This window comes from Apis laboriosa, unplaced genomic scaffold, assembly GCF_014066325.1.
Source record: "Apis laboriosa isolate Shangri-la unplaced genomic scaffold, ASM1406632v1 scaffold42_cov153, whole genome shotgun sequence".
NCBI lineage: Eukaryota > Metazoa > Arthropoda > Insecta > Hymenoptera > Apidae > Apis > Apis laboriosa.
Window position 1 is genome coordinate 1,296,241 of NW_025223257.1, and position 26,456 is coordinate 1,322,696.

Here is a 26,456-nt window from a genome sequence, read left to right on the forward strand (position 1 = left end):
TTTTTTTTTTTTTTTTTTTTTCTAACTTTTTCTGCCGAGCTCTATGCTCTTCTCCTTTCTGCGCACGGTTTCTTAAAGCATCTAAACGTTGGCGCTCGAGTGGCACGACCGTTTCTCGAATGTAAAACGATCGCGACTCTCGATATCATGCACATTATTGCAACGTATCCCGTTCACCAGAAATCGTGAGACGAGACACCAAGCTGTCAACCAAGGCTTTGTATATTAGCCTCGTCGTCCTCTCCTACCCAGAAGAATTCGATGATCGAGCGAGCCCTCGACTCGATCGAATCCCGGTGTTCCAGAGAATATAAACAAAGACAGCACAGATTCGCAAAGAAGGGAGAGAGAAAGAGAAAGAGAGAAAGAGAGAGAGAAAAAAAAAGAAATAGACAAAAACGTAAACGTGTAATACGTAGTAAGACGAGGTCCTCTCACTACCTGACCAAGTGCAATTCTGCGATTCTCACTCTGCACTGGCGTATTCCGCATCCGGCTTCCGGGTATTCGAGACTAGACTCGGGCCAGAGAGACTTGGCCCTGCCAATTCTCGATCGGTTAGTCGCTGCAAAGCCCACATGCTTGTTAAAAAGCACACACCACGATTTTCTACGGTTTCCTTTCACACAAGAGCAAAAAAACAAATCGGCCACATTCACACGATCATTCCCGCCTGCTCCTTTCCACCTCCTCCTCCTCCTCCTCCTTCTCCATCTTCATCTTATATCGTCGATTCTCATGATCTTCGAACGCTCATTCACGCACGTTCACGCATCATATTGATGGCTACCATCGCACACGAGAGACGGGCAAGTAAGAAAAATCACACGCACGCGGGACCAAACACAATACAAAGCTAATTTCCCGATATACAATCCAATAGAGAAACGATATCTCGTTTCTATCTTTATATGAAAATTTTGATTTTGATTTATGAATTATGGCAAAGTAATTTTTAATATCTGGAGATGAAAAATGGATAATTCTTAATGATCCTTGTCTTCCAAGGTAAAATTTTATCGATTGTAACTCGGGAAGCTCCATGTTAGCATAGACAGACGTACGGACAAATGACGCAAGCGAGTTACAGATAATACAGATTATCATGGCGTACACAGGTGTATGAGAGAGAGAGAGAGAAAAAAAAAGAAATGATTTTATATATATACACACACGCACACAAATCTATACGTATGAATGCGCACGTATAAAGAAGATACACAAAAGATCTAGATGCATACGGATATATATGTATTAAAAAAACAGAAAAAAAAAAAAAAATAGGAATAGGGCACGATATCTAGAAAAATAACTCGTAACTAAATGCACAGAAGAGCGTGCGTGTATGTGCGTATACATACATATGAGGCTTGCGTACGCACGCGTAACACGCGCGTACACACTTGAAAAAAATCTTATTAAATATATATATATATATAAAAATAGTTAAAATATGTAAATATATATATATATATGTTGTAAAAAAAGCTATATATAAATATGTATACATATAAAAATAGAATATTAAACACTATTAAAGATATATATATATAAATGTATATATGAATATAAATATATAAATAATGTATATATATATATAAAAATGTAAAAAAGACGTATATTAATATATATATAAAAGTTAAAAAAGATAGTAAAAAATTTGGCAGTATAAACATGAAGGGCGGGGAGAATTGGGGTTAGCGGTACGAGTATGTAATTAGAGAGTAAAAGCGATTAAGTGAGAGTATGTATAAATATATCTATATAAATATCTATATAAATATATAAAAAAAGACACAGATAGAAAGAGAAGAAATATATATATATATATATAGAAATATAAATATATTATATATTAAAAAAAACAAAGAAGGGAATTATCTTTGGGAGAATGGAAGTAAAAGAGAAGTAATATAAGACGGGATGCGACCGAGGCCGATTATTTCGGGTTGATGGTCTGAACCGGTTGTTGGTAAATCCATTTTGAGGGGGGGTAAGGTTTCAAAAGGGAAATTACATTCTATAATGATATATCGATAGAAAGAGATAGAGAAAGAAATAAGAATATATATATATAATATATGTCGTAAATATAAATATGTATATAGAGAGAGGAATATAGATCTATTATATATAGAGACGAGATAAAGAGTATAAAAAACGCGGCTGTAAAATTTTTTTTTTTTTTTCGGTGGGACGGGGGGCAACGTACCCGGTCGTGCTGCAAGCGCGTTGAGGACGTCTCTTGTAAAACTCCACTTCGTCCACCGTCCATACGGCGCCTTTCACGTTTTCGACTCGCATGAAACATTTGTGGAGAGACAGGTTGTGTCGCACTGCGTTCTATACAAAATAATACACAGACTAAATAAGCAACGCAAAAAACGAACGAAGCCAACTCAATCGCGAGGCCGGCTGTCGATCGGGGAACACGATTCGATGGCGTGTATTTTTTTTTCTCTTTTCTTTTCTTTTTTTTTCTTTTTTCTTTTCTTTTCTTTTTTTTTTTTTTTTAAGTATAGGCGGCATTCCGTCATCCCCGGCGTCGGATGACGATGACAAGGACGAAGACGACGACGGAGACGACGACGACGACGACGACGACAATGATGACGATGACGACGACGACGATGACGACGATGACGACGACAACGACGACGACGACGACGACCATGACGGCGATGATGATGATGATGATGATAAAAACCGATACACGCTGAGATGAAACGAGGATGGATGAGATATATTCTGCCCGTCCCGAAGAAACATCGTGAGGATAAAAAGGTGGTATTTGCTTCACAGGATATTGTGAATCTTTCTCTGTTATCTTTGTGGGCTCTTTTTTTCCCGATCTTTAGACAAGCTGTATCGTGTCTCTTGTAAAGAAGCATGTCTATAGACTTCAGGCTATCACTTTAACGTAACTCCCGTCGTAAAAATTTACAGGCTTGAATAACGCGTCGATGAAAATAGAGTGGCGGGTAAAATGGAGAGAGAATTTAAAGTGGCAGCCTGATTTTGCGATCTCTAATTCGAAACCGGTCGAACAAAACAGAAAAGCAAAACCGAGAAACTGATTGAAGAGTGAATTAGTAGTAACATCGTGTGTGAGCAGCAAAGGATACCCGGCTATGGTCGCGCAATGACAAGGCCGTAATAGGACAATAACGAACCAAAACGATTAATCGAAAGATACACGGTATAATGTGGCATTCCTTTATCGTTAATGCACAGCTAGTCATCTAAGTCTAGGGGCAACGACAACAATCATACATGCCGCAGGGCCGTACAAAATTCCAAAAGAAGAAGTTAAAAAAAAAAAAAAAAAAAAAGAAAAAAAAAGAAAAAGAAAAAATAAAAAGTAATGGAGAGAGAGAGAGAGAGAGAAAGAGAGAAAGAGAGAGAGAAAAAAAAAGATAAAAGAAATTTAGGAAAATTTTTCGAAGAAGAAGGTCGCGACGTCGATGGTCACGACCTCCATCCAAATGGAAGAAGACGTGAAGATCCTTGGCCTGGTTGAATCTGGTCCTGCTCCCCTGTAGGATGGTGCCCGTTGAACCTGTGCTTGCATTTTTTCAAAAATTTTTCAGATACACATAACCATGCGAGGCGAAGCGTCATGGCAAACGTCGATTACTTCCACGCACACTCGCACACACGCAGAAAACACACGCGCGCGCGCACTCTTGCCAACAAGCGGATCGTATATGATCGTATTACGATTTAACTGAGATCTATCGTGACATGATTTCAATCAGAAATCAAATTTTGCGGAGAGATCGCGTCTGGATTCGCGGTGGAAATGATTCGATGGAGATCTTCTTTGAAACGAAAGTTTTAATCACGAAAGCTTACTGAAAATATTGGATGGGATAGAATGTGATAGAAATCATCGTGATAGATGACAAATGAATCGCAATACGGGCGTAATATTCACATGTTACCGAATCTCCCCCTTTAAATCGGGAAAGCAACACAATTATCGTTACCAGCTCGTCTGCTCGGCACATCACTTAGCCTGTTAATTCAAATTAATACGTAAGATTATCTGAGATTCTTGAAAGCTCATCCTTTCTAGTTAAAACGCATTCAGCTTAATCTGCTCGTAAATGCAAATTGCACAACCAGTCATTTCATCTTTGTGACTTGCAATCAAACGTTGCATAACTCGAGCCACGCTGAGTTCATCCATTTAAAGGAGAAAATTATTTTAGATTTCCTAGATGCATGGTAGAGCGCGACCAATATATTTGCTATCGAATCCGAGAAGATATTTAAGATTCTACGCGCGGCTCACTTTAAATATGATATCGCGAAATCATTCGTTTTAAGACGAGATTGAACGTTCGATATTTAAATCGAGAAATGAAACACTCGTTTCGAGAGAACAGAATTGAACGATTGCTGTTATATATTCGTATCCGAAAATAATATCTTCTCAATTTGTTCTCAAAAACGAACTTCAAATTTGACACGACTCGTCGTACCTTCTTTCTTCTTTTTTTTCTTTTTCTTTTCTTTTTGTATCTTTTTATGTCCTGTGGTATTATAAGTTTTTTTCTTTTTTTTTTTTCTTTTACTATAGTCAAGAGATATACCTTCCACGTTGCTGCGTTGCGCCGGAAGTAGCAGAATGTGTTCTGGAACCAGTTGTAGATCTCGTTCAAGGTCAACTGTTTATCCGGCGACTCGATGATCGACTATCAAACAAAAAGAAGAGGAAAAAATGCGCGCGATTTGATTAAGTGTTCGACAAATTGTTAAGGGGCGTTTAATATTATCCTCACCGGTTTCGAGGGTTCCTTCGAAAATTAAATCGATTAAAAGGGACGCTCAATTTGTTCTGAATTATGAGATCTGAATTATGATCCGAAAATGTACGTATCGAATGGTTCACTCACCTGTCTAATTAATGATGCATATGTAAACGGCGGTCTGACGTCGGCATTCTTGTAAAATTCCCTATTTCGTTGAATTTCTGAAATTTTAAGAATCTTCGCTTGTTTCGTTTCTCAAAAATAATGGGAAATATGAAAAAAAAAAAAAAAGAGAGAAAGAGAGTTATGCGATGATGCTTTTACGCGATCGAGGGTGAAAGATCATCGACATCATCTCAGGATGGGTTGTTGCTCGGATATACAACTAACAAGCAATGTGCTAATGATTTAAAAAGCTTCGGGAATAATTGTCCCGGGAAGCGAAAGTTTTAGAAAAGCCATTAAAAATGCTAAATGTGTTCGCATTTTTTATTTTCATATCAAAATCGAGCCGCGATTATTTACACCATTTTCTTTTTTTAATTTTTTAGCGGTAAATTTATGGTATAAAAGTAATGAACAGACTGCGGATTTTCTTGCAAATACATATAAATGATACAAATACAGGATGTTCGATTAGAAAAATTACGAAAAACCTATTTGATCGAGCAAAAACAAAGATTTAATTATTTCGATCTTAAAATTAGATTAAAACGATATTGAAATTAGAAAAACTTTGAACCGTTATAACTCCGAAGATAGTTATTTCCGATCAAAATGAAATGAAATCTTGCTCTTCAAAACACTTTTTTATTTATCTCGATACGACTTCCGGTTCCCGAGATATCGTCGCGTAAAGAAAAAGATAATTTTTATTTCATTTATTACAATTTCTTATTGTCCTTATTGTTTACTCGCATCTCGTCTCACTGACCTATGCCAAATTCTAGGCAAGCGATTCTTGGAATCAAACGTAGCGTATAATTCTTAGAAGAACGTACAAGCACGCGTTTCCAGGAAAAAATGTAGGTCGCCCATTCATAATTTCCGTGCTACGAAAACTTTCGACTTCTTATATCTCGGCAATCTATCGAGATATCGGAATAAATTAAAAAGTGACTTCAATGGCACGATTTTCTCTATTCTCTGAATGGATTTAAAGGATATATAATTTATCGTATTTTTTACTCGCGTAATAATCGTTTTAACTGTATAAAGATCCGCAGTCTATTAATGAAATGATAAAATTAATCGTGATGTCGTTTATACGGGATTAAAAGGAATCGTTACATTTCGTGATCACATGCCAAATGAAGCATATAATCGAGTAAAAAAAAAAAAAACTATATACGACATTCTTAAAACTAGATCAAAGAATAAGCGAAAAGCGATTAGATGTTTCAGAAACGTATAGAAACGAATACTTCTCGTTCATCCCTCTTTATAGAAAATTGGGGGGGATCGAAGTATCCGATTCTCTATTCTATAGAAAGAAGAAGGGATGAAAGGGGGTGAAAGAGAGATAAAGTTGTCCAGCATGCAAAAGGGTGCACCCTTTAAGAAAATCCTTAAAGCCACCAAAGGAGCGTGGAAAGAAGGTTGACAGTACCTTGTTGGACGTCAAGGCCAGCACGCTCCAGCATGTAGGGCAGCCCTACACGGTGGGGAGGGCGGGCAGCACAAGAAATAAGGAAACAACAGAAGCATCGGTAAGAAAAAGGTTCGAACTGGCGTACGCTGAGAATTTATTAAATTTTCTTCAATTTTTTTTTCTTTTTTCTTTTTTTTTTTTTTTTTTTTTTACTAACTTTTTTTTTTCTTACTTTCTCTTTAATTCCTTCTTATTTTTCACTTATTTCAACTTTGTATCTTTGTATTCTTTGCACCTTTCGCTCTCTATGTACCTATTAAATTTTTCCTACGTTGCCAACAAGGTGTCGAACACTGTAGCTCACGTGACATTGTTGCTACCGTGAATGAATCTGTGCGTGTGGTAGAATAGTTTTACGATAGGAGAAAAGGCACGAGAATCAAGAGAGGACCGTAAAGAGCATTTGCTACAGGATTTTCTTTTTGTCGGGATTTATTCGACGAGAACGAGCCGGGAAATGCTTTCTAAATTATTCTTTTCTTTCTTTTTTTTTTTTTTCCATTATATAAGGCATAAATTCACTATCGCTTACAGTGAAATTATGTACATCATGTTAAATTAACTTATATTCATTATTGCTTCTGATTCTACGTATTTCTTTTTCTACATTCGTAAGATAAAAGAAATAATGATAATAATAGCATTTCACAGATCGTGCGTTCCCCCGACTGAATTTTTGTTAAATCGTTACCTTCGTTAATATCTATTCCAGATCTATCGACGGCTACTCTGCGCCTTACAGTGCCCTCGTCATACAGTCCTACGAATAGTATTCAATTTCTAAATTCACATGTCTTTCGTTTCACCTTTCTCGGGACGATATTATATCTTCATATCTCGTATAAAGACTTTGATAAAGACTTACTTATACTTTTATTTTTTTTCTTTGGAAAATGGTTGTCGCAAAAGAAACAACAATTATCAACAATTATCAATATCAGAAAACTACTATTACTACTACTTCCGTTTATCCTAACCATTTTCCTGATTTCGTAGGCAAAACGGAAGAAACGCACAAGTTCAACAATGTCAAACACGATTTCTCGCAAATAAAAATCGCAACCGATTGATGCCTGATTTGATCCATGAATGAAAATTACTAATTAGATATCACAGTTTAAGACAGTAATCAGAACGGTAAGTAAATGAGATTAAAGGAGAAAGTCTTACCTCCTGCCAAGGAAAGCGCGGATTTATCACTGATACGTCGTCTGATGGGCCCCGCCATGCTGGGCATGGTAGGCATGGTGGGCATGCTACCAGGCATATTCGGCAACGGAGGCATCCCTGACATGTTGGACATGTTAGGGATGGGTGGCATAGGTGCTCCGGCCGAAGGTGGCAGTTGTCCACCTGCTGGTGACCTGACCGCTGACACCAAAGCGGACATCGAGACGGGAGACACTTGAGAGACACCGAAATTCGGTGGTGGCTGGCTCATCAGAGCGGTGGAGAGATTTAACTTTGGTATACTCGAGCCCGTCTGAAAAAGGAAACGCCACGGTGTGCACACGGAGAGAAGAAGAACGCCTGCGGCCATTATTTACACGGTTTCGAAGATCGCCGACCTTTTTCTTTCTTTTTTTTTTTTTCCTTCGAGCGAAATCTCGAATAGCAGCCGAGCTGCTATTTAATTCCTCGTGTTGTTCCTCCTTCTCGCGTATGTTGTAATCAATACAATTTGATAAAGATATTCCTTTTTTGAAAAACTTGTGCACGTTTCAAGTACACTCGATGAAAAAAAGGAAAAGATGAAAGTAGGTGGAAAATTATCATCCGTTTATAGCGCGTATTATAAAAAAGATGGAAGGAACAATGTACGTTCGAATATGTTGATAGAAAATATTCGAGTGGTACAGTTTCGATATCAGAGATGATCCGCGAGCACGATGAATGGAAGGGCGGGGCTCCTCTCTTTCGCGTTAAAATAATTAAGTCGGGCAGAGAGGACGAGCCACGCAGCCGCGTGGAGAGGGCTAATGCGATATTGGTATTCTCCGACTGTCGGACTTGTTAGAGGTTTTAATTAAGGCGATATAAAATCAACGAGGACCCGATGAATTATTAATGCAAACTTTATGTATAAATTAGCGAGTCGACTCGGCGGCGCGTTAAAACTGAAAACTGGCGTTGTTGTTAGCCGCGGCAAAGAGAGCTCGTAAAATTCCCCGAGCACCGTGAAAATCTGGCTTTACGAGCGAGGAACGGCCCCCGATCCTACCGCAAGAGTTTACCATCCCGACACGATCGTTAGGAAACGTTTTTCCGGATACCAAACCCCGGTACAGCGGTTTCACCGATACCCGAGCAAACATAACCCACCCATCTTACGATTATTGCTATCCATTATCGTGCTCGTACGATCACTGTGTCATTTTACAATTTACAAGTTACAATTTACGCTTACATATTGTTTGTTCGCTCGGTAACTTTCGATCGACCGTCATTTCTGACACAGCGCACACTACACTACCTCCGAGAATCCCTTCTTCGATCGTGCATCGAGCACGGTTTCGATTCAAAAATTACGATAAAAGTTTCGCCGCGCACGAAAATTCAAATTATTATATAAATCGACAATATATAAATCGTGATCTATGATAATTCCAACTCACCGATGACTCGGACGACTTTGGCGGTTCGGGGGAAGCCATTTGTTTCGCCACGTGCAGGTGATGCATCATAGCGGTTAACCGGTCCCGTTCCTTCTGCAACTGGATCTCCAGTTGCGAGACCACTTGCATCTGGACCCTGGCCTGCGCCGTCGATCTGTCGTCCAGCGTGTGCTCCGTGTTCAAGTGTCTGAAAAAAAAAAAAAAAATTGAACAAGTTACAGCTTCGTTCCCGATACACGAATATATACGATACGATACGCGTGTATCCTGCGGTCGAAAGATCGCTATGGGGGAGGGGAACACAACCCTCTGTCCGTAGATCCTTTGCTGCGGCGGCGGTCTAATCAAATTATGTCGCGAAGAATGTCGGATCGTTTACGGGAGGGAATAATCAAAGCAGCGTTGCGTTACAAAGAAACGTTTGTCTCCTCAGACCACCGTGGTGAATCTTACCCCAACGGGGAAAAAAATGAATCGAGTTCCAAGGTGGTCGGAGAAGGGAGGGGAGCGGAGGGGGAATCTCCCAACGAGATTCCGTATTTAAGAATATCCGTAATCCTTCTTCGTCGCAGCAGGCCGGTGTATCGCGAGCGGTGGAAAGAGGGTGAAGAAAGCGGAAGGAGGGGGGGCGAGAGCAAGATTGGTTAAGACCAAGAATACGGAAGGTGGGGCGGGGGGACAAGGGGGGCAGGGGGAAGGGGATTAGACCGAGAGGCATAACGATGCGGTCGAATGTCGTGAATATTAATGAGACAAAGGTAATTAGCGTTTTTCCTTTTTTTTCTCTCTCTCTCTCTCTCTCTCTCCCTCTCTCCCTCTCTCCGTCCTTTTTTTAAGTAACGGCTTGTTTGAGGGAGTTGGCGGCGACGAGCCGCGTGATTACTAGGGATTGCCGGAGACCGAGGGAGGGAGGCGGATGCTACCTCTGCTTTGAAACCGATGGAGAAGGTGGCGGATGTCAATGAGATACGCTGACTCGAGCGATTTTTCTACACTTCCTCTAACCACCCCCGCGAGCGTCGCCTTCGCCTAACTCATTCTCCACGAGGGCGAAATTGCCGACTTTATTCTTCCCGTTTCTCCTCTCTCTTTCTCGTTCTTCCAACGATGACTCTTGTTCCACCCCTGCGCTGGGATTTACCTACTTTCCGATATATATATATACATATACGCATACCAGAGATCTCAAACTTTTCTGGGATCGATGGATTCGAAAAATATGATTGGAAATTTTATTTTTTATTTTGATCAAACGAATAATAAGATTAAAGGTAATCTCGATTCGGGATCTCTGGTTTTTGTAAAGCGATAAATAAATAAGTTAAGCGTAGTTTAAATATTTTGCGGACTCACTTAAGGAATGCTTGATAGTCTTCACAAATAACTTCACAGCCCGGCCACTTACAGACCCCATGACCGTACAGGGGATGAACCTTGTCGTTGGAGGAAACGTCCAGCGGTTTCTCGTCCAATGGAGTGGTTCCGTTCATATCCGACCGCCGACTCGACACTGTCGAATTGAGAAGTCCTGCGATAGTCCGGAAACGAACGTCGCCATTTTCCAAGTAAAAAAAGCAAAAGAAAAGAAAGAAAAAGAACGAAAAGAAGAATTGCGGAAGGAGTGCGAAGGAGTGCAGAGAAAATGGAAAGGGAAGAATGCGTAAAGGAAAGAAATCTCGATTCTCGATCATCTCAAGATATAGGGGGAGAATTTCTGTTTACCATTGAGTCCAGCCACGGATTTTGGAACGTTCGAGTTCTGATGCGATTCCGGACCATCCGACGTGTCCGATTTCCACATTGGTAGTCCCTCGCCAGGTTGGAGACCTGTCCCAAATTACACAAATATCACGGATTAACGATAACGATTTCAAACGAATTGTAATAAATAATATAATAAAATTCGACGAAAATCTTCTTTTCCAGTCTTCTTTCGTCGATTCCGGCCAAGTTTGTTGGTGCTCACGCCCGTGGACAATATTTTCGAGCGTGGGGAGGAAAGCACGCGAAGAAGCACGCGTGAAGAGAGATTCTGTCATTCTCTCGTTCGACCCCCGACCCTGTTATTCCACCCTTCCTCTTCGCTTCCTGCACGCGCGCCAGAAAGAAAAACATCGGTGGAACGAGATCCGACGCAACCGAAACACTTCCACGCGGAAAGTTTCGCCCAGGGTGAAGTGGAAAATGAGAAAATGCGGGGATTATTCGACGGGGGATGGGAAGGAGTCGAGATTGGCCCGATGGATTATCGTTTAAATCAGGAGGGGCCAGGATCGACTTACTTTCCAAAGTTGTATCCGTTTCGCTCGTTGTAACCATTGTCTCCAATTGTTGTGAATGTGACGCGATATTTAAAAAGATAATTTAAAAACACAGAGAAAGAGATTCGCGAAGGATTGAGGATTGACACTTTCTGCACTTACCCGAAGAAGGATTGTGACCCTGAAGACCCAGACCCTGTTGAAGAAGATATTGGCTCTGCGTGATCTGCAGTTGCTGTATCAGACGTTGCTGTTGAAGCGCCAATTGCTGAAGCGGGGCGGACGCCTTCTTCTTGTCCGCCGTTTGCAACAGATGCGTCTGCTGGATCACGTTCAACTGCAACTGTTCCTGCAGTTGCTGTATCGCCTGCTCCAACTTCTTCCTGCCCAGCTCGGCGAACTGGTGTTGATGCTGCAAATATATTTCGATTTCGAACAGCCGTCAATTTTTGCTCGTCCAAATCACCTCGGGATCGATTCACGTCGGGATAATTCCTAGGCAACTCTCGGGAAATGAGAAAGTTCTCGTTTTCGAGAAATTTGCTCGAGGAGAGAGAAGGAAAAAAGCGAGGGGATGGAAAAGTTGCATATCTTGGCGCTGCTGAATAAATCTGAGACTCGGATAATTCGCAGGGCGAGGCAAGAAGAAGACAACAGGGGGCAGTTGATGGGTAGCCAGAAGACAAACAACGAGACACAACGGCTGATGGCGATGCTTAATTGCTTACCTCATCCCCTCCAAAGTTCATCCCCCTTCTTCCCTAAGCCTGGAGGATATTTTAAAACAAACCCACCGAAGTAGACGCCTCTTATAATATCATAGAACGAACGAGAGAATTGCGCGATTAACGAGACAGAACGAGATCTCTTTCTTTCTTTCTTTCTTTCTTTCTTTTTCTTTTCTTATCGAAATCGAATTTCCTTTTCTACGCGCGTCGCGATCGTGGAATCGGCTCGCGACGATAATGATCGAAGAACGTTAAATTCTCTGTAATTAAGATGGTCTTTCGCACGAGCTCTCGCGCAATAATCTGTTCGAGTGGACTGTCTAAATTTGTAGAGTAAAGGACACCGGTCAGACCATGCCGCTAAATAAATATTTGATGCCTCCATCGAAGCTATCGAGCTTGTATGCGAAACCGACAATATGTATTTGCGTTAAAACGTCCTTTGTGCTGTTTACGGGAGACGTGTAAGAACAAATCCACGTGAATATTAATAATTCAATAAATTAAATTGAAAAACTTTGAAATACCCTCCTCGATATAATCGGGACATATGTATAATTGCAGAAGAGAATAATTTCTTTCGGACGCACGCCACGATAGATTGGAAATTAGCGACACTGTTTGCTGAGCATCGAAATTCCCAGCCCCGGTGGATAAAATTTTCGAACCGTTAGAATTCCTCTACCTAGATGGAAAAGTTGAAGAGGAAAAAAGAAAAAAGAAAAGAAATCTCGATAATTCGACGTAGGAACGTGATGAAAATTATAAAATGTTTGGGAACTGAAAATAGTTTCAGGAGAGGCGTTCACGCGAGAATGCGACGGAGGAGGAATAGCTTTGCTCGAGACACATTCTTTCAGGCGGCTGTTATCCTTAAAAAGGTTGTCCGAATGTTTGTACAAGTGTTGCAAAGAAGAGGAGAAGGGAAGAAAGAGGAAGGTATCCCATCAAACGGACGCTTTTTATAATTAAAATTATCAATGGCCGTGGGAGGGTGATAAAAGGCGGTCTGTTTACCCGCCGGAGTATCTGAAAAATGTTTAACTTATGCCAAGATGCAAGATGCTTGCTCGATGAAAAGGACAAACTTCGCTAATGTACTCTTTGGAGAAGCGGACACAATAAACCGGAAAGAATTGAGCAACGAAACCCGAGATTCCTTCTTCGTATTCTTCAACAGCGAGGATTCAAAGAATAAAGAATACTTACGTCTTTGAGGGACGAAAAGTAGCCGAATCGTTCCTGATTGGACGCATGCTCCGACGAGGAATCCTGTAAAGAATATTATCGACTCGATGTATAAATCATCGATTGTATTTGCAATTATATTTGTATACGATACAATAAAATATACGATAATCGTAAAATAATAGACAATATTCAATAACCTACAACACAGTGATCCAAATCCTTCCGACTTATCCCAATTCAGTTCCAAAATTTCTCTAAAATACTTCTTCATCTCGAAAGAAATCGTATCAGACATTGATTCCCGAATCATTGGAATCAAAATGTTACAAAACACTTACCTGATGATGTTGCTGTTGTTGCTGTTGTAAATAGAGCGAGTGTTGCTGCATGAAGGATTGCAGTTGGGTGGGGCTGAGTATGTGTTGTTGCAGCAGTTGTTGCATCTGGTGGATGCCGCTAGCCGGGCTGAGCATCATCTGCGAGGGATTTTGCGAAGGTGGTGCCCCTGGCGGCCCTCCCGGCGGGGGACCCTGCGAAGGATTTGGCGGCGAACCCCTCTGAGGGGCCTGCGGACTCTGATGAGGACTCGGTTGGGGACCAGGCGCCCCCGAGCTCGGCTGTTGCGATTGCTGCGTGATGATAGGCTGCTTTTGCTGGGTCATGGGTGCTGCTGTCACTGCGTGCCCAGCGGGACTGAGCTTTCCATTGCTCTGATACTCGATCGTGAGCTCCTGTTGCTGCTGCTGTTGCTGCGTTGGCTGCGATTGCTCCGTCACGCCACCACCTATCTCGTTCCGATTGTTCTCACGGTTACGGACAGACAGTCGATCTCGATCTCGATTCTCGCGCTCCCTCGACGAGGGGACAGTGTCGCGCGGTTGCTGTTGCTGTTGTTGCTGCTTCAGGGCTGCAAACAGCGAAGTAGCCTGCAATACGAAAATGAAGATCGAGAGCTCGATCAAAGTCGGTTGCGAGCCTATCCCTAAATTTTTTCTTTTTTCGATTATAAAACTCCATTAATTTATTAATTTCTATCTTTATTTCTATCTTTTGGCGACACGTAAAAAGAAAAGAAAAAAAAAATGTTCGGATAATAATTTAAACTCGGTACTCGTTTAACAACGAGATAAAGGAGTTTCTGTTTTGGCGACACCCGGTGCTCGCGCAAAGTCAAACGCGAGATAACAAGAAGGGGTTGTTGGAGAGACGGTTGTTGCAAGGGACGAGAGAAGAAGCCGGGCGAGAACGAAAAGAGGGAAGAAGAAGCCCCGGGGCGGAATATTCATGATATAAATGCCGTGTAATGTGCGCGCGTTAAACTTCCACCGTGTTTTGAGCAATATTGATCTTATCTAATGGTATTCGAGCCCGAGACGTTTTGGTATCCTCTCATCGTCATTGGCTGGCTTCGGGAAGAGAGAACACCGAACGAAGAAGGAAAACTCGCTGTTGTTTGAATCGCGCCGACTCCACGGTCTCCTTTCCTCCTTGTTTACGTAGCGAGATTTGTTTTATTAAGTTCTATCATCAAGTAGATTGCGGAGTGTAAAAGCGGAACACTGTGTTACCTCCCTCCCCCTTCCCCCCCCCCCCCGATTCTCTTCCAGTTTCTCCTCGAAATTCTTCCGGAGGGGGACGAGTTAATTCCGCGATAGATAGAAACGATGAAAAGCAATTTTTCATTTTTCATTCATTCGACGCGGAAAGAATACCAAGCATCGTATTCGAAGATCAACATAATGACTTGTTCTTTCCTCTCCTCTTTAATCGTGTTTGCAGAAGCGTCTCGCGGAACTTCGACTTGTTTGTCAATTGCTACGGGACATCTTTCATCGATTCCTCGAAACGACCAATTCCTCAAACAATACCTCCAATACATCTGCCATAGCCAGCCAACCTGTTTAGAATGCCCGCTTCGAAACCTGCGTTTCCGCGTGGCGTGGAGACGCAGAGGTTCCCTCGAGGAGCGGAACGACCGACTACGCACGATGAATCCTGAAAACTCGCGATCGAAGGTCGGTCCTCGCGCGCGACTACTATTCGTCGAATAGTAAGAAACCGCGCGAGAAAGGCCGAGAGAGAAGAAAACAGAGAGTCTCGTGTCAAAGATAAATTTAAAATGGATTCCTCTCTAACTTGTCGCTCTCTCTCTTTCTCTTTTTCCTTCTCGCTTCTTCACTCGTTTCGAGCGAACGGAAAGTCAGCCTAGCGATTGTTTCTCCGAGCGTGAAAAGCGTGTGTCTCTCTCTCTCGGATCCCGAGGTCCTATGCTAATCTTATTTGTGTACGATTACGTATGTTTATAACATGCAAAGAAAGTCTCGAGCGGGGGAAGCGCAGGACGTTATCAGTGTTTAGTCAGGAATGGCGGCGTTCCGTCTCCGAAGCGCGTTCGGAAGCGTGGGCGGAAAGGAAAAAACGGTGTCGTGGAAAAACAGAGGAGGAAGAAATCGCCGCACGAAAATCCACGATTCTTCTCAGGAAAAAGCGGCGCAAATGTCGACTCCGTGCGACATCCCGCTCTCGGATCCTCGCTCGATTTCTCGCGCTTCATTCCCGAATTCTCCGAATTCGACGGAGAGGCGAAATTTCGCGAATTTTTTCGAAACGTCCCCGAGGAGTCGGCTGGGTCTTCTTGGAAAAAAACAATAAGGAAGGATTCGAGAGGCGAGGAGCGCGAGCGACAGGGCCGTTTACTCAACGAAATTAACGAGAAGCAACGATCGGCAGGAGGTTTTAATCCACTTTAGCCGGAGACGCACAGCCCCGGCTAGATCGCGATCCTTTAATTCGCTAATTAATACCGAGTCGGCTGATATTCTCTCTCTCTCTCTCTCTCTCTATATCTCTCTCTATCTCTCTATCTTTCTCTCTCTCGACCAGTTCTAAGAGAAGAAACGAAGAATCTTGAACGTTGAACGAAGCGTCGTGTCACCCTGGGTGAAAGGGGGTGGGAAAAAAAATCGCGGAGGAACCGAGTCGAGGGTGGGTTGGGAGGCCACGAAAAAAATGGGGGCCAACCGAGGAGGAGGGGGCAAAGAGGGTAACGACGACGAAGCTCGACGTGTGTACACGACCGGGGCCAAAGGAAAAAAATATAAGGGTACGGAAAGAATGAAAGTATAAGAGCCGACGTTGAAGGGCCATCGACTACAGATAAGAGGGACTCCTAAGACTCTTTTAAGAAAAGGTTAAATAAAGGTCGGGGAGCCGCGCTTGTTGTTGGCTGTTCAGATTCCTTCGACCCCTTTCCTCCCCACCCTGGGACCTGGTAACGCCACTTATTTGAATCCCGAAGCCTCCTTCGACTTCAGCCCCGCGCTACTGCTACGTGGTCTTCTCGTCTCGCCAGACCTTCATATCTTTTATATATTAGAATTTTCACCAACCATCCACCCGCTTCCACCACGTCTTTTCCCATGTACATATATAGATATTTCTTGCTCCTTTTCTCTCTGTTTACTGTTTGGATTTATTCCAAACTCCCTCTTCGCCTCTTCTCTGTCTCACCATGCCTCGAAAGAACCGAGAGAACCTTCTGCTACACCCTCGTGTCTGTGTATATGAGTTCTCCTCCCTTGATCCTCCTTCCTTCCTTCCTTCCTTCCTTCCTTCCTTCGATTTTCGTCTTTATACTTTCCACTCCCCCCCCCCTCTCCCCCCCTCCACTCTCGAGGAGACCCTTCCATCCTCCCGCTTCTTCTTCCGCTTCATCTGTCTTTGAAAAGCATCGAAACTATCGGTGGCTGAGCAACGCAGGGCCGGGCCGCTCCCATGCTCGTGACTCACCCAGAAGGAGATTTCGTGAAATACGCGACAGCGTGACGCGAGTGTCATTTCGATGGCGAGAAGGAGGCTATCGAGGATTCGCGACACGAGTCGAAAAGTAATTTCCTCGCAAGCTGGAAGGAAAACGTCTCGAAGGAAGCTGGGATAGGGGACGGAAGATTCGCGTTCGGGACAGCGGGACATTCGATCAATCCGGGAGGCGGCTCGATGGAAATCGATACGGATGTAGCGGATGCCCGACTCGTTACGTTGCCACGGTGCCCCGAATGTTTATTTAGCGTCGTTTTATACGCGCCAATTAAACTGCACGCACAGAGAGAGTTTTAGCCTCGGACGTCATCGGGACACTTGTTACAGAGGGGGGAGGGAGAAAAAAAATACAGGAGAAAAAAAAAGACAAAGGGAGGGAGGGAGGGGGGGGAAAGAGGGAGAGTTGTCCGGGGGAAAAAATTCGGCGATTTGCACTGTCGATCCGTTTATTCCACAAATCCGAATCGGATTTACCTTCTAGCTTTTTCTCGCATTCCATATTGAACATCCCTTTTGGATCTGTTAACCGTGATATTTTCATAGCCGCGATACGCCATAGCGGGAATATTCTATTATGTATGTATTGATTAAAATTCCCGTTCGGATCTCTGTGCACAGTACCGGGAGAGAGCTCCATGTTTGATTGATTTTTAACATCGTAATATCTGTGCACCGAACACAGTTGAAATTCCTTCTTCGCAACGTTCGATCATGTGAAATCGTGGCCCCGTGAAAAAAAGAGAGAGAGAAAATTCTACTCGCCCTTTATCCATTTTCCTCTCTATCGCGATCGAGCTCATTAGAAGTGAAATTCCTTTCCACTCCTTTTCAACGAACTCTTAAATCGATCAGGGGAGAAATGATATATAAATGTATCCGTTCTCGGGAGGAAGATGAAAGATCGATCGAAAAGGTTGGAGCAATTTATCGAGAATTTGCCGCGCAAAATGGAACAACACCTGGACTGGGTGTTACAAAACAAGGGGTTTCTCCTCCTCCTCCTCGTGTCTCTCGTTTCGTATTCACGTCGAGGGCCAATCAGAGACGCGTCTCTTTACACCCGCCTCCTGTTGACGTTTGTCATAATATTTTAATATTAAATCGCGTTACGGACCAGCCATGCGTTCGCATAATCAGACGTTACTCCGTGGCCGTTTATATATATATATATACTATGCCTACTGTAAGTCTACTCGGCGAGAGGAACCTGGCCGCGTGTGAACAACGCACACCCAACAGGGGAGAACGAAAGGGAGAGGGCGCCGCGTAAGAGCGAGAAAGGACGAGACACGAGGAGAAGGAGTGCCGCTCGTCACCCCCTCGCAGTTCCACGGCGAAATGTGGAATACAAATTACTCTGAAAAGTCCCCATTTCCCGCCTCCGTTTTCGCCATCGCTCGCCGCGGCCCCTATGAATTCGCCGAATAATTCGGAATTACGCGTGTCTCTTTGGACGCTGAAACACGCGAGACCTCCTCCCTCCCCTTCGTTCGATCCTATCACTTCGTATATCGTCGCGCGATTTCCAAGTTTGGACACGTTTGAAAGTTCTAACGACGAGTTCTTCTTCTCGTCATGGATAAGGAACGAGAGAGCAAAGTGGGAAGGAAGGAGGTGATAGATTGAATAGATACAGAAAATGAAAATAAATCGGGGTGCAGATAGGGAGGATTAATAAATATTTAAGGAGGTACACCTTAGGGAGAGGATTGCAACGGAAACGTGGACATCGACGGCAATGGTCCACGTCGACTTGACGTTTCGAAAAGGATCCTGCAATATTGAAAGGAATTAACGATTCCAGGAACGTCTGGCGGGCGAGCCGGTCCAGCGACTAGGAAGAGGACCTATAGAAAAGAGAAAAGGGTGAGCAAGCCCAGGGCGGGGGTGGTAGTAGGTTTCCTGGGACGACTCGGTAGCCAGCTGGATATTTGGAAAATGGCTAGAACCAAGCGGACGGAATGTCTCTGGTCTCCATCGTTAACGGCCTGTGTACATTATAGATGGTCCCGTGATTGGTTCGTCAGCCTCTCAAAAACTCGAGCTCCTATCGTCGTAACCGTCCTCCTCTTTTCGCTTGGTGTTGTTACCTGGTCCCTCGATCCCCATCCTCCCCCTCTTTCGTAGGTTCATTTTAGCCGGTCTGAACCGTTCACTCCATCCCCCTCCTCCCTCCCCATCCTGCTCCCTTTCATCCAGGAGTCCGTCTCTCTCCGATCGTCGATTGACAATGTACAGAGGCGGCCTTTCACGGGTATCAATTAGTAGAATCCGCTCGTTGCCGATGCCCGCACGATCGCCTCCGATATCGCGTCGCTCTCTTCTATCTTCTGTCAATTCGACTGCTCGATCTAATAAAGGGAGAGATCGTCCCTATCGATGAATTTTTCATTATACCAATTGAAACTCTCCTCGTATTGAACGAATGTTGTTCGAGCTGAAATTTTCTTCCTTTCTTTCTTTCTTTCTTCTTTTTCTTTTTTTCTTGAAGAATAATTCTTGAGAGATGAATGATCCAAGCAATTTTGAAAAAGCGAAAAAAAACATCGTCGAGGAAAACATTGTGGAACGTCTCTCAGGCGAACGTGGATATTCCAAAAAAAAAAAAAAAAAAAAAATGAGAGTAGGAACGAGCATGTTGTAAAAACGATCGCGTGTGAACGGAACCCGGAACAGGAGGAAACAAAGATTGCCGGGCATTATGCAAGGTAAACGTTGCCAGAAGTATATACCCTTTCCCGTAGGTATCCGCTGTCTGTATGTACAAGAATTAACGCATAGAGGTTGGGAGTGTCGCAGCTGGATAGGCGAGATACAGAAGGTCGAGAGGGAAGAGGGGGGAGGGTGTCCAGAGGCAGAGAGCGCGTGGCGAAAGAGCACGAGAAAGGGGCGAAGAGAGGGGGAGGGATGGATGGAAAATTGGGGAGAGATCGGCGGAGGGTGAGAACGAGAACGGATAACAGAGGAAGCTGGGACAGAGGGTGCATCGAAGAGAGTAATTTCGGCATTCTGCGGGTTTGCTTACATCCACCGGTTCAGCGATTTTCGTTATGCGTGCACCGGTTTAACGTGCATCGTTGTTTCTCCACGGCAAGATACAGGAAGAATTTTTCCTTCCCTCCCTCTCCCTTCCTCTCTCTCTCTCTCTCTCTCTCTCTCTCTCTCTCTCTCTCTTTCCTTCTTCGTCGCATCAATCCTGATACACTTCCCCTTCCCCCTTAATTTTATTCCTTCGAAATTGAATAAATCTGTGTTTTTCCTCGATACCACGCGGAATTATCGGAACAATAGTATTTTGTTCAGGATTACTCAATTTCATGCTCAATCGAGGCAAACGTTATTCCATTATCCTTCCTCTGGCCTCGTTTCCCGATAGCTTCTACTCTCTCTCCCCTTCATCCCCTCGATGACAAGCGGCGATAAAACGCGAAATATTTTGTTTCATCTCCCTCCCCGGTACAGGTCTAACTTTCGCCATTAGCCGGCCCCCGTCCCACGTTCTCTTTCTCTCCCGGGGGCGAAATTTCCGACTTGGCCCGTCGAAGAAAATGAAATAAAGGATGTATCTGTTTGGCGGAGCCCATAATTTCCCTGTTTCTTGACCCCCATCTTCCATCGTCAGCGGGGGCAGCGGCGTTGCAAGCCTGTGGGCCACGAGTCGTTAATGAAAATCAAACAACGGAAAAATTACATCCACTTGGTGGTAAGCGGCGTCCCACTCTTTTCTACCCTTGAGACTTTACAGGAGGAAGAGTGGATAAGAGAGGGAGGGGAGGAGGGGGTTGCGAGTGGAGAACGGTTTTGCCTTAGTCAGCTTTTCCTTTTCTCCACTGCATCAGCGGGCCCGCCAAGGTTTGTACTCGGATAATCGCGCTATTCTTTCCTCGTGGCTTCTTCTCTCCGTCTTCCCGCCATTAATCATCTCTCGCGTGTCCCACGCGGGAGGAAAGAAAAAAGGAGAAGAAATTACGAGGGTTGCGGCTCTGTTTTCCAGAGGTTCTCGATTTTAAAGTTCGAACTCGCTCGAAACGAGGACGAGGAGAGAGAAAGAGAGAGAGTCGCCGTTTCATCCTCCGATGGTAGCGACGAAACGATGCATCGTGTCGTTTTTCCTCTCGAACGTTGCGCAAACAATTCTGAGATAGGGGTTGAAGTGGGTAAACGTTCGAGAAGAATTGCTCGGAGGAGAGGGGAAGTGATGAACGATGGTAAATTAATATCGACGCCCTTTATACGCGAAAGAGAAGAAGACACGTCTGGATAAACGACGCCTGTTTTCTTAGAACAATCTTCGAGGTTCCATTGTGCCGGAAGCTGGGTGTCTAGCATCCTTAGGCAATCACCGTATAATCTGTTGGCGGCGGCGCGCCATGTTTTACTTTCGTTCCGGTTAATAATTCAGTATCAATTAGTGGCCGGTTGAATTATGAAAGGATCTTTCTTCGTTCCCCGACGTTCCACCTCGTGGATTTCGTTGCTTCTTTGCCAGATACCGAAAAACAGAAGAAGGTAAATCTCGCCCGCGTCTCGAAGTCTTCGTTTACTCGTTTCGTTATTAATCGCGGCAGCCAACATTGACGGGAAACTCTTACACGGGAATCTTTAAACCCTCCGAAAAATAGGATGAAACGGGAACACAGGATAATGACAGGAGGTGACACGATCATCGATGGCATCGATGTTCTCAGGGATTCTCGGTTATCTTTTCGAGAGGGAGGAAAGGAGGAAGGAGAAGAAAGAAGAAGAAAGGAAGTGGAAGGCGGTGAATAATGGAAAGTAGCGAATTCCTTTTCTGCCAGTCGCGGCCAGACGAGCTCCATTAAAGGTCCCTAAATCCCCGACGTACTCCGCCCCCTCGCGCTGCGCGACTCTCCCTCTTCCCACCCTCTTGGTCCCCCTTCGTACATGGACGGATCATGACCAAGCATACGGGCGTTCGCTTTTGCTCGTAGACGCATATTTATTCGCAGTCCATTTTGGTTTGTTTGCACAAACGGGAGAGAGTCCGTCAGGCCGACGTCGGACCTCTGTTCTCCGCCTCTGCCACCACTGGTCGCCTCGTCTACCCCCGTTGCTTTTTTTTCTTCCTTTCTCTCTTTCTTCCTTTCTTTTTCCACCATCTCTCGCCGCTTTTGCATTCCTACGCCTCTCTGCTCACTTCCGGTGCTCCACCAGCGAGTATTGCGAGGAGGGTGATCGTCACCCTCGCCCCGGATATCTTGTTTCTTTCCTCACCCCTTCTCGTCCCTTCTCTGCCTCTCTAAACTTTATTTCGCCATTCTCTCGATACGTCCAAGGATTGTTTCGAACAAGGATATATTTTTTGCAATAGTTGCAATAGTTATTGTTTCAAACAAATTTCAAATAATTCTCGATATTCTTGGAAAAACGAGGATTATTAAGAGGCTCTCCAAGTCGGAGGCTAAGGCATCGAATGAAATCGCGGTTAAAAATTATACGGTATTATTCAAGCTTCCTCCCCTTCTCTCCCTCTCCCTCCCCCGGAAACGAGCAGTTCCACTGATGATACAATTAAGTCCGGCAACAGCAGATTTCTCGACTCGGAAAATTATCCGATATTTTTCATGCGGACGCCGCGAGGGTACGCCGGCGAGGGGATGGTCGAAAAGGGGTGAGAAAAATGCAAGGTTGTTCGGGGCTCAGGAATTAGGAGGACTACGAGGGAATATCCAGGAAAATGTAAGACGACTTTTAAACAGAGAAAGGGTGGCTCTGCTTGTTCCAGTAATGAAAGGTTGCGACGTGAACCGATGGATCAAGCTGGTTTGATTCATCGAGAGAATAAAGCTCGCTCGATTAACACGGAGAAATTTTACGATACGATAGAAATACTGCGCAGTTTTTGACGATCGATTCTTATTGTACATCCTCGACAAAAAAGATGATGAAACCTCGATTCGATTCGAGAGAAGATTTCACAGTTTAGTTTACATTCATTCGTCGCGTTCACCCCTTCTTCTCTTGCCACCTTAGCGCGCTCGATTCTTCTCCTCCCTCTCTCTCTTTAATATCGACATTAATATTCAAGACGGCGAACGAAATGAATATTAAACACAGTAATCGTTTTAACTCTAGTCCGGTGATAATGTTCGGACCTGGCCGCGAACACACCCGCATCATGCTCTCTCTCCTCTCCTCCTCCCCCACGGCCAATTTCGTACGCTGAATTTCTCTTTACGATCTCGCTCTCGATCAATTAAATTACCAATGAATTCTGCCAATTTCGCGAAAAAACAATTCGCGAACAGCATATTTAAAGCCGGCTTCTCCAACCAAAGCGCGATGTGGCGAACCATGGGGAGAAGGGAAGAAGATTTCCCAGGTTTCCAAGAATTTCCATCGGCACGGTTTCGAGTAAATCACGTCTCTCGGCGGGAAGTCGAGGAGAAAGGAAGCGGTGGAGAGGAAAGGAAGCTGGTTCCCTGTTTTTCCTCGCTAATTCGACGAGAATCGCGCGATAGAAGGAGGAGGAGGAGATGGAGAAGAAGCGTGGTCGCGAGACGAACCTAGAGAGAGGCTTCCTTCCACGGTACACGAAAGCCACATTTGTATTCAGTGGGCGCTGCTGGAGGAATCCGGGAGGAGGGGGGTTGCGCTCTAAGATCGCGGCGGATGAGGTGCTTTAAAAAGAGAAAAGGAGTAAACGCGAATGGCGCGGAGCTCGAGGGTGAAAAATCAGAAGAAGAAGAAGAAGAAAAAGAAGAAGAAGAAGGAGAAGAAGAAGAAGAAGAAGAAGAAGAAAAGGTGCCATCGCGACACCCTTTCGAACAACGGAGATGTTGAGACTCGGTGACGAAGAGCGGGCGAATGGGGGTGGTTGAACCAGGGTTAGAGTCGCTGCAGCCGCGATCCCGCATATTTCACATGCAGGGTGCCTGTTTTGCTTGGCCCCGGCAATATTATTACCATATTTTTCACATAATGCGACCGCGTGTATGTCTCTTTATTTCACGCGAGACCAAACCCCTCTCCCTCTCCTTCCCTCGACGATCCTCCGCCACGTCAAACGAGAGATCGAATCCGAATTCTTTTTTTTAACGTCTTATCATTCATTGCTCGGGCCGCTGCTTTTTATGGAGGGGTTACAAGCGTCGCGGACAACCACGATGAAAAGTTTATAACGCCGAGGTTTTCGACTTCCATTTCCAGGAGAAGGGACAGGTTTCTTGAAAATCTTCAGAAGAAATGAGAGAAAGAGGATTCTTTCTTGGAGGAGGAGAAGTTCGAAGTTTGGTTGGATTAAATTATTAATTTTAGTTTTTATCCAGATCGATGGAGTATATATAAGTCTTTGCTAATTTTCCGTCCCGTGTAAACACACCTCGATTAAAGAACATGCATCGATGAGATATGTATGTATACCCTGGGCGAACAAATTATAAAGAACACACCCCTGCATAGATATTCGTGCGATATTTCGTTCTATACTGTTCAAAGCTTGCAGGACCGCACCCTGTAAACACTGTTAAACTTTGTTTCATAAGAGTCACTCGAACACACGCTTCGCTCGGGAGGATAAAAAAGCTTCAATTTTTCTCTCTCTCTCTCTATCGTTGGATCGTGTGTGTTTGGTCGAGTATCACATTGTTAATATCAAACGTTGGTCAACAAAATGTCCAAGTTTTCATGAAACATTTCATGTCGATAGAACGGTGGATCACAATTTTCTCTCTTTCTTTCTTTCTCTCTTTCTCTTGCTCATTGTCCGTGATTTTTCGTAGGGAAAATTTCCAATTCGAAAATATCTATTATCGCCAACAAATAGATGTTTAAAAAAAAAAAAAAAAAGAAAAGAAAGGAGAAGAGAAAAAAGAAAAGAACGAGGCTATCTTTATTTAATATCATCGACGTAAAAATCTGGCGGTGCGCGAGTTATGAGAAACGGGGTGGCAAGGAACGATCGAGAAACACCGTCCCTTACCACCTCGGAGGAAGAAGGGCCTCCACCTCGAGAAACATTTTTCTCCGCGAAAGAGGGTCAAATAAAATTTTAGAGTCGTCGAGAGCTGTCGATACGATCGGGGAGAGACGACGACGCGACGCTGCGGAACGCTCCGCTTTTCAATACAAAGGGCTGTGTATCCGAAAACTACTACCGGCTCACCCCCTTCCCCTTCCTTCCCGTGGTACAACGCGCGGGACCTATTCGTGTGTAGATTCCAGAAAATTATAGCCGATAAAGAAACAAATTCCGTATTCCGTCGAACCGAGGCGTTATAAACATTATTCCGCTTGTACCAACCCCTTTTCCCAACCCAGAGGAATCGAGTTCCTTCCCCTCCCCCGGAATACGATTTTCCACTATTCCAAAGCGAGCAATAAACAATGCGGATCCACCGTATATATACATATATATATATATTTCCAAGCGATTAAAGGCAGCTCGCCAAGATTCGTCTTCGGACGAGTTTAATGAAAAATTCAACGACAATATTCGATTTTATCTTATTAAATCCGTTAAGCATTCTTCTTCCATTCTAATTAATTTTTGGCAAAGTAGATTAACAAATATATATATAAAGTGGAATGTAATTTCGCCAATGATTCCTGTAGAATCGTACGAATTGGAAATAGAATAGATCGGGAACAATGGTACGGAGGGGCAAAGGGGAAGAGCGAGCAAACAAGCAGAAACTGTTAATACGAAGAATCGGGCGAAAATTCCGCGTTGCATACAAGTTCGGCAATGTGGGTCGGATTGTTTGTACAAATCGGCCGCGTTTCTCCGCGCTTGTACACACTTATGTACACTGTCGATCCGCGTGCTCGTCTCGCACGAGGCGCAGGAACCGAGGCGGGGTTCGTGGGCGTTGAAGACTCGCATATGGCCGTCTTTCTTTCTTCCTCGTTCGTTCGCGTCCTCCATCCACGGACCATCCAAGACCAAGCCACTCTATGTAAATAGTTGTGTAACGCGGTACGAGAGGCATTAAATAAATAATAGCCGTGCCACGGTTCATGAAGTTGAAAGGAGAGCGCCGCCCCGTCGAGAGCAGATGTGTCAACATTCGTCCTAACTCGTCGCCTCTTCCTTCATTTTTATCCTCTCTGCTCTGTTCTTCCTCTTCCCTTCATCGCGCGGCTGGTGACACACACTCCTCCGCGATTTTTTTGATCGTTCGCGTTTCTTTCAAAGTCTCGTATATTTTAAGCGCATCCTCGTGTTAACGGTCGACGAGCTTTGCTAAGATGGGCGGTGACGATAATTGTAGACTATTTAATAGTCGAGTCGAGATATTTCCTTATTATTACTTTCTTTTTTTTTTTTTTTTTTTTATTTTCTTCCAATCGCGAGTAAGGGCCGAGAATTGAAGGCGTGAAAGGTCCAAAGTGAAAAATGTCGATGTGCCAGGGAAAGTGTACGATCACGAATGACCGTGACAGAGTGGCGCGACCATTTCGAGAGTTCTAAT

At 44.0% G+C, this 26,456-nt stretch overlaps 1 protein-coding gene across 22 annotated transcripts in view; it reads right to left on the reverse strand.

Moving 5' to 3' along the window:
- The window catches only part of LOC122716153 (forkhead box protein P1-like), a 196,545-nt gene that overhangs the window by 5,908 nt on the left and 164,181 nt on the right, over positions 1-26,456 (reverse strand). For 11 of the 22 annotated variants that reach the window (XM_043938953.1, XM_043938952.1, XM_043938969.1 and 8 more), the window contains 10 exons: positions 13,542-14,129; positions 13,222-13,284; positions 11,447-11,696; positions 10,746-10,850; positions 10,377-10,578; positions 9,024-9,210; positions 7,579-7,891; positions 7,100-7,168; positions 4,902-4,978; positions 4,599-4,700 (listed from right to left, as the gene is read on the reverse strand). In XM_043938953.1, coding sequence (XP_043794888.1) covers positions 4,599-4,700; positions 4,902-4,978; positions 7,100-7,168; positions 7,579-7,891; positions 9,024-9,210; positions 10,377-10,578; positions 10,746-10,850; positions 11,447-11,696; positions 13,222-13,284; positions 13,542-14,129 — 1,956 coding nt within the window. Of the gene's footprint in view, positions 1-2,212; positions 2,344-4,598; positions 4,701-4,901; positions 4,979-6,366; positions 6,412-7,099; positions 7,169-7,578; positions 7,892-9,023; positions 9,211-10,376; positions 10,579-10,745; positions 10,851-11,446; positions 11,697-13,221; positions 13,285-13,541; positions 14,130-26,456 lie in introns of all 22 variants that reach the window. The other 11 variants (XM_043938965.1, XM_043938964.1, XM_043938958.1 and 8 more) reach the window with 9 other exon arrangements.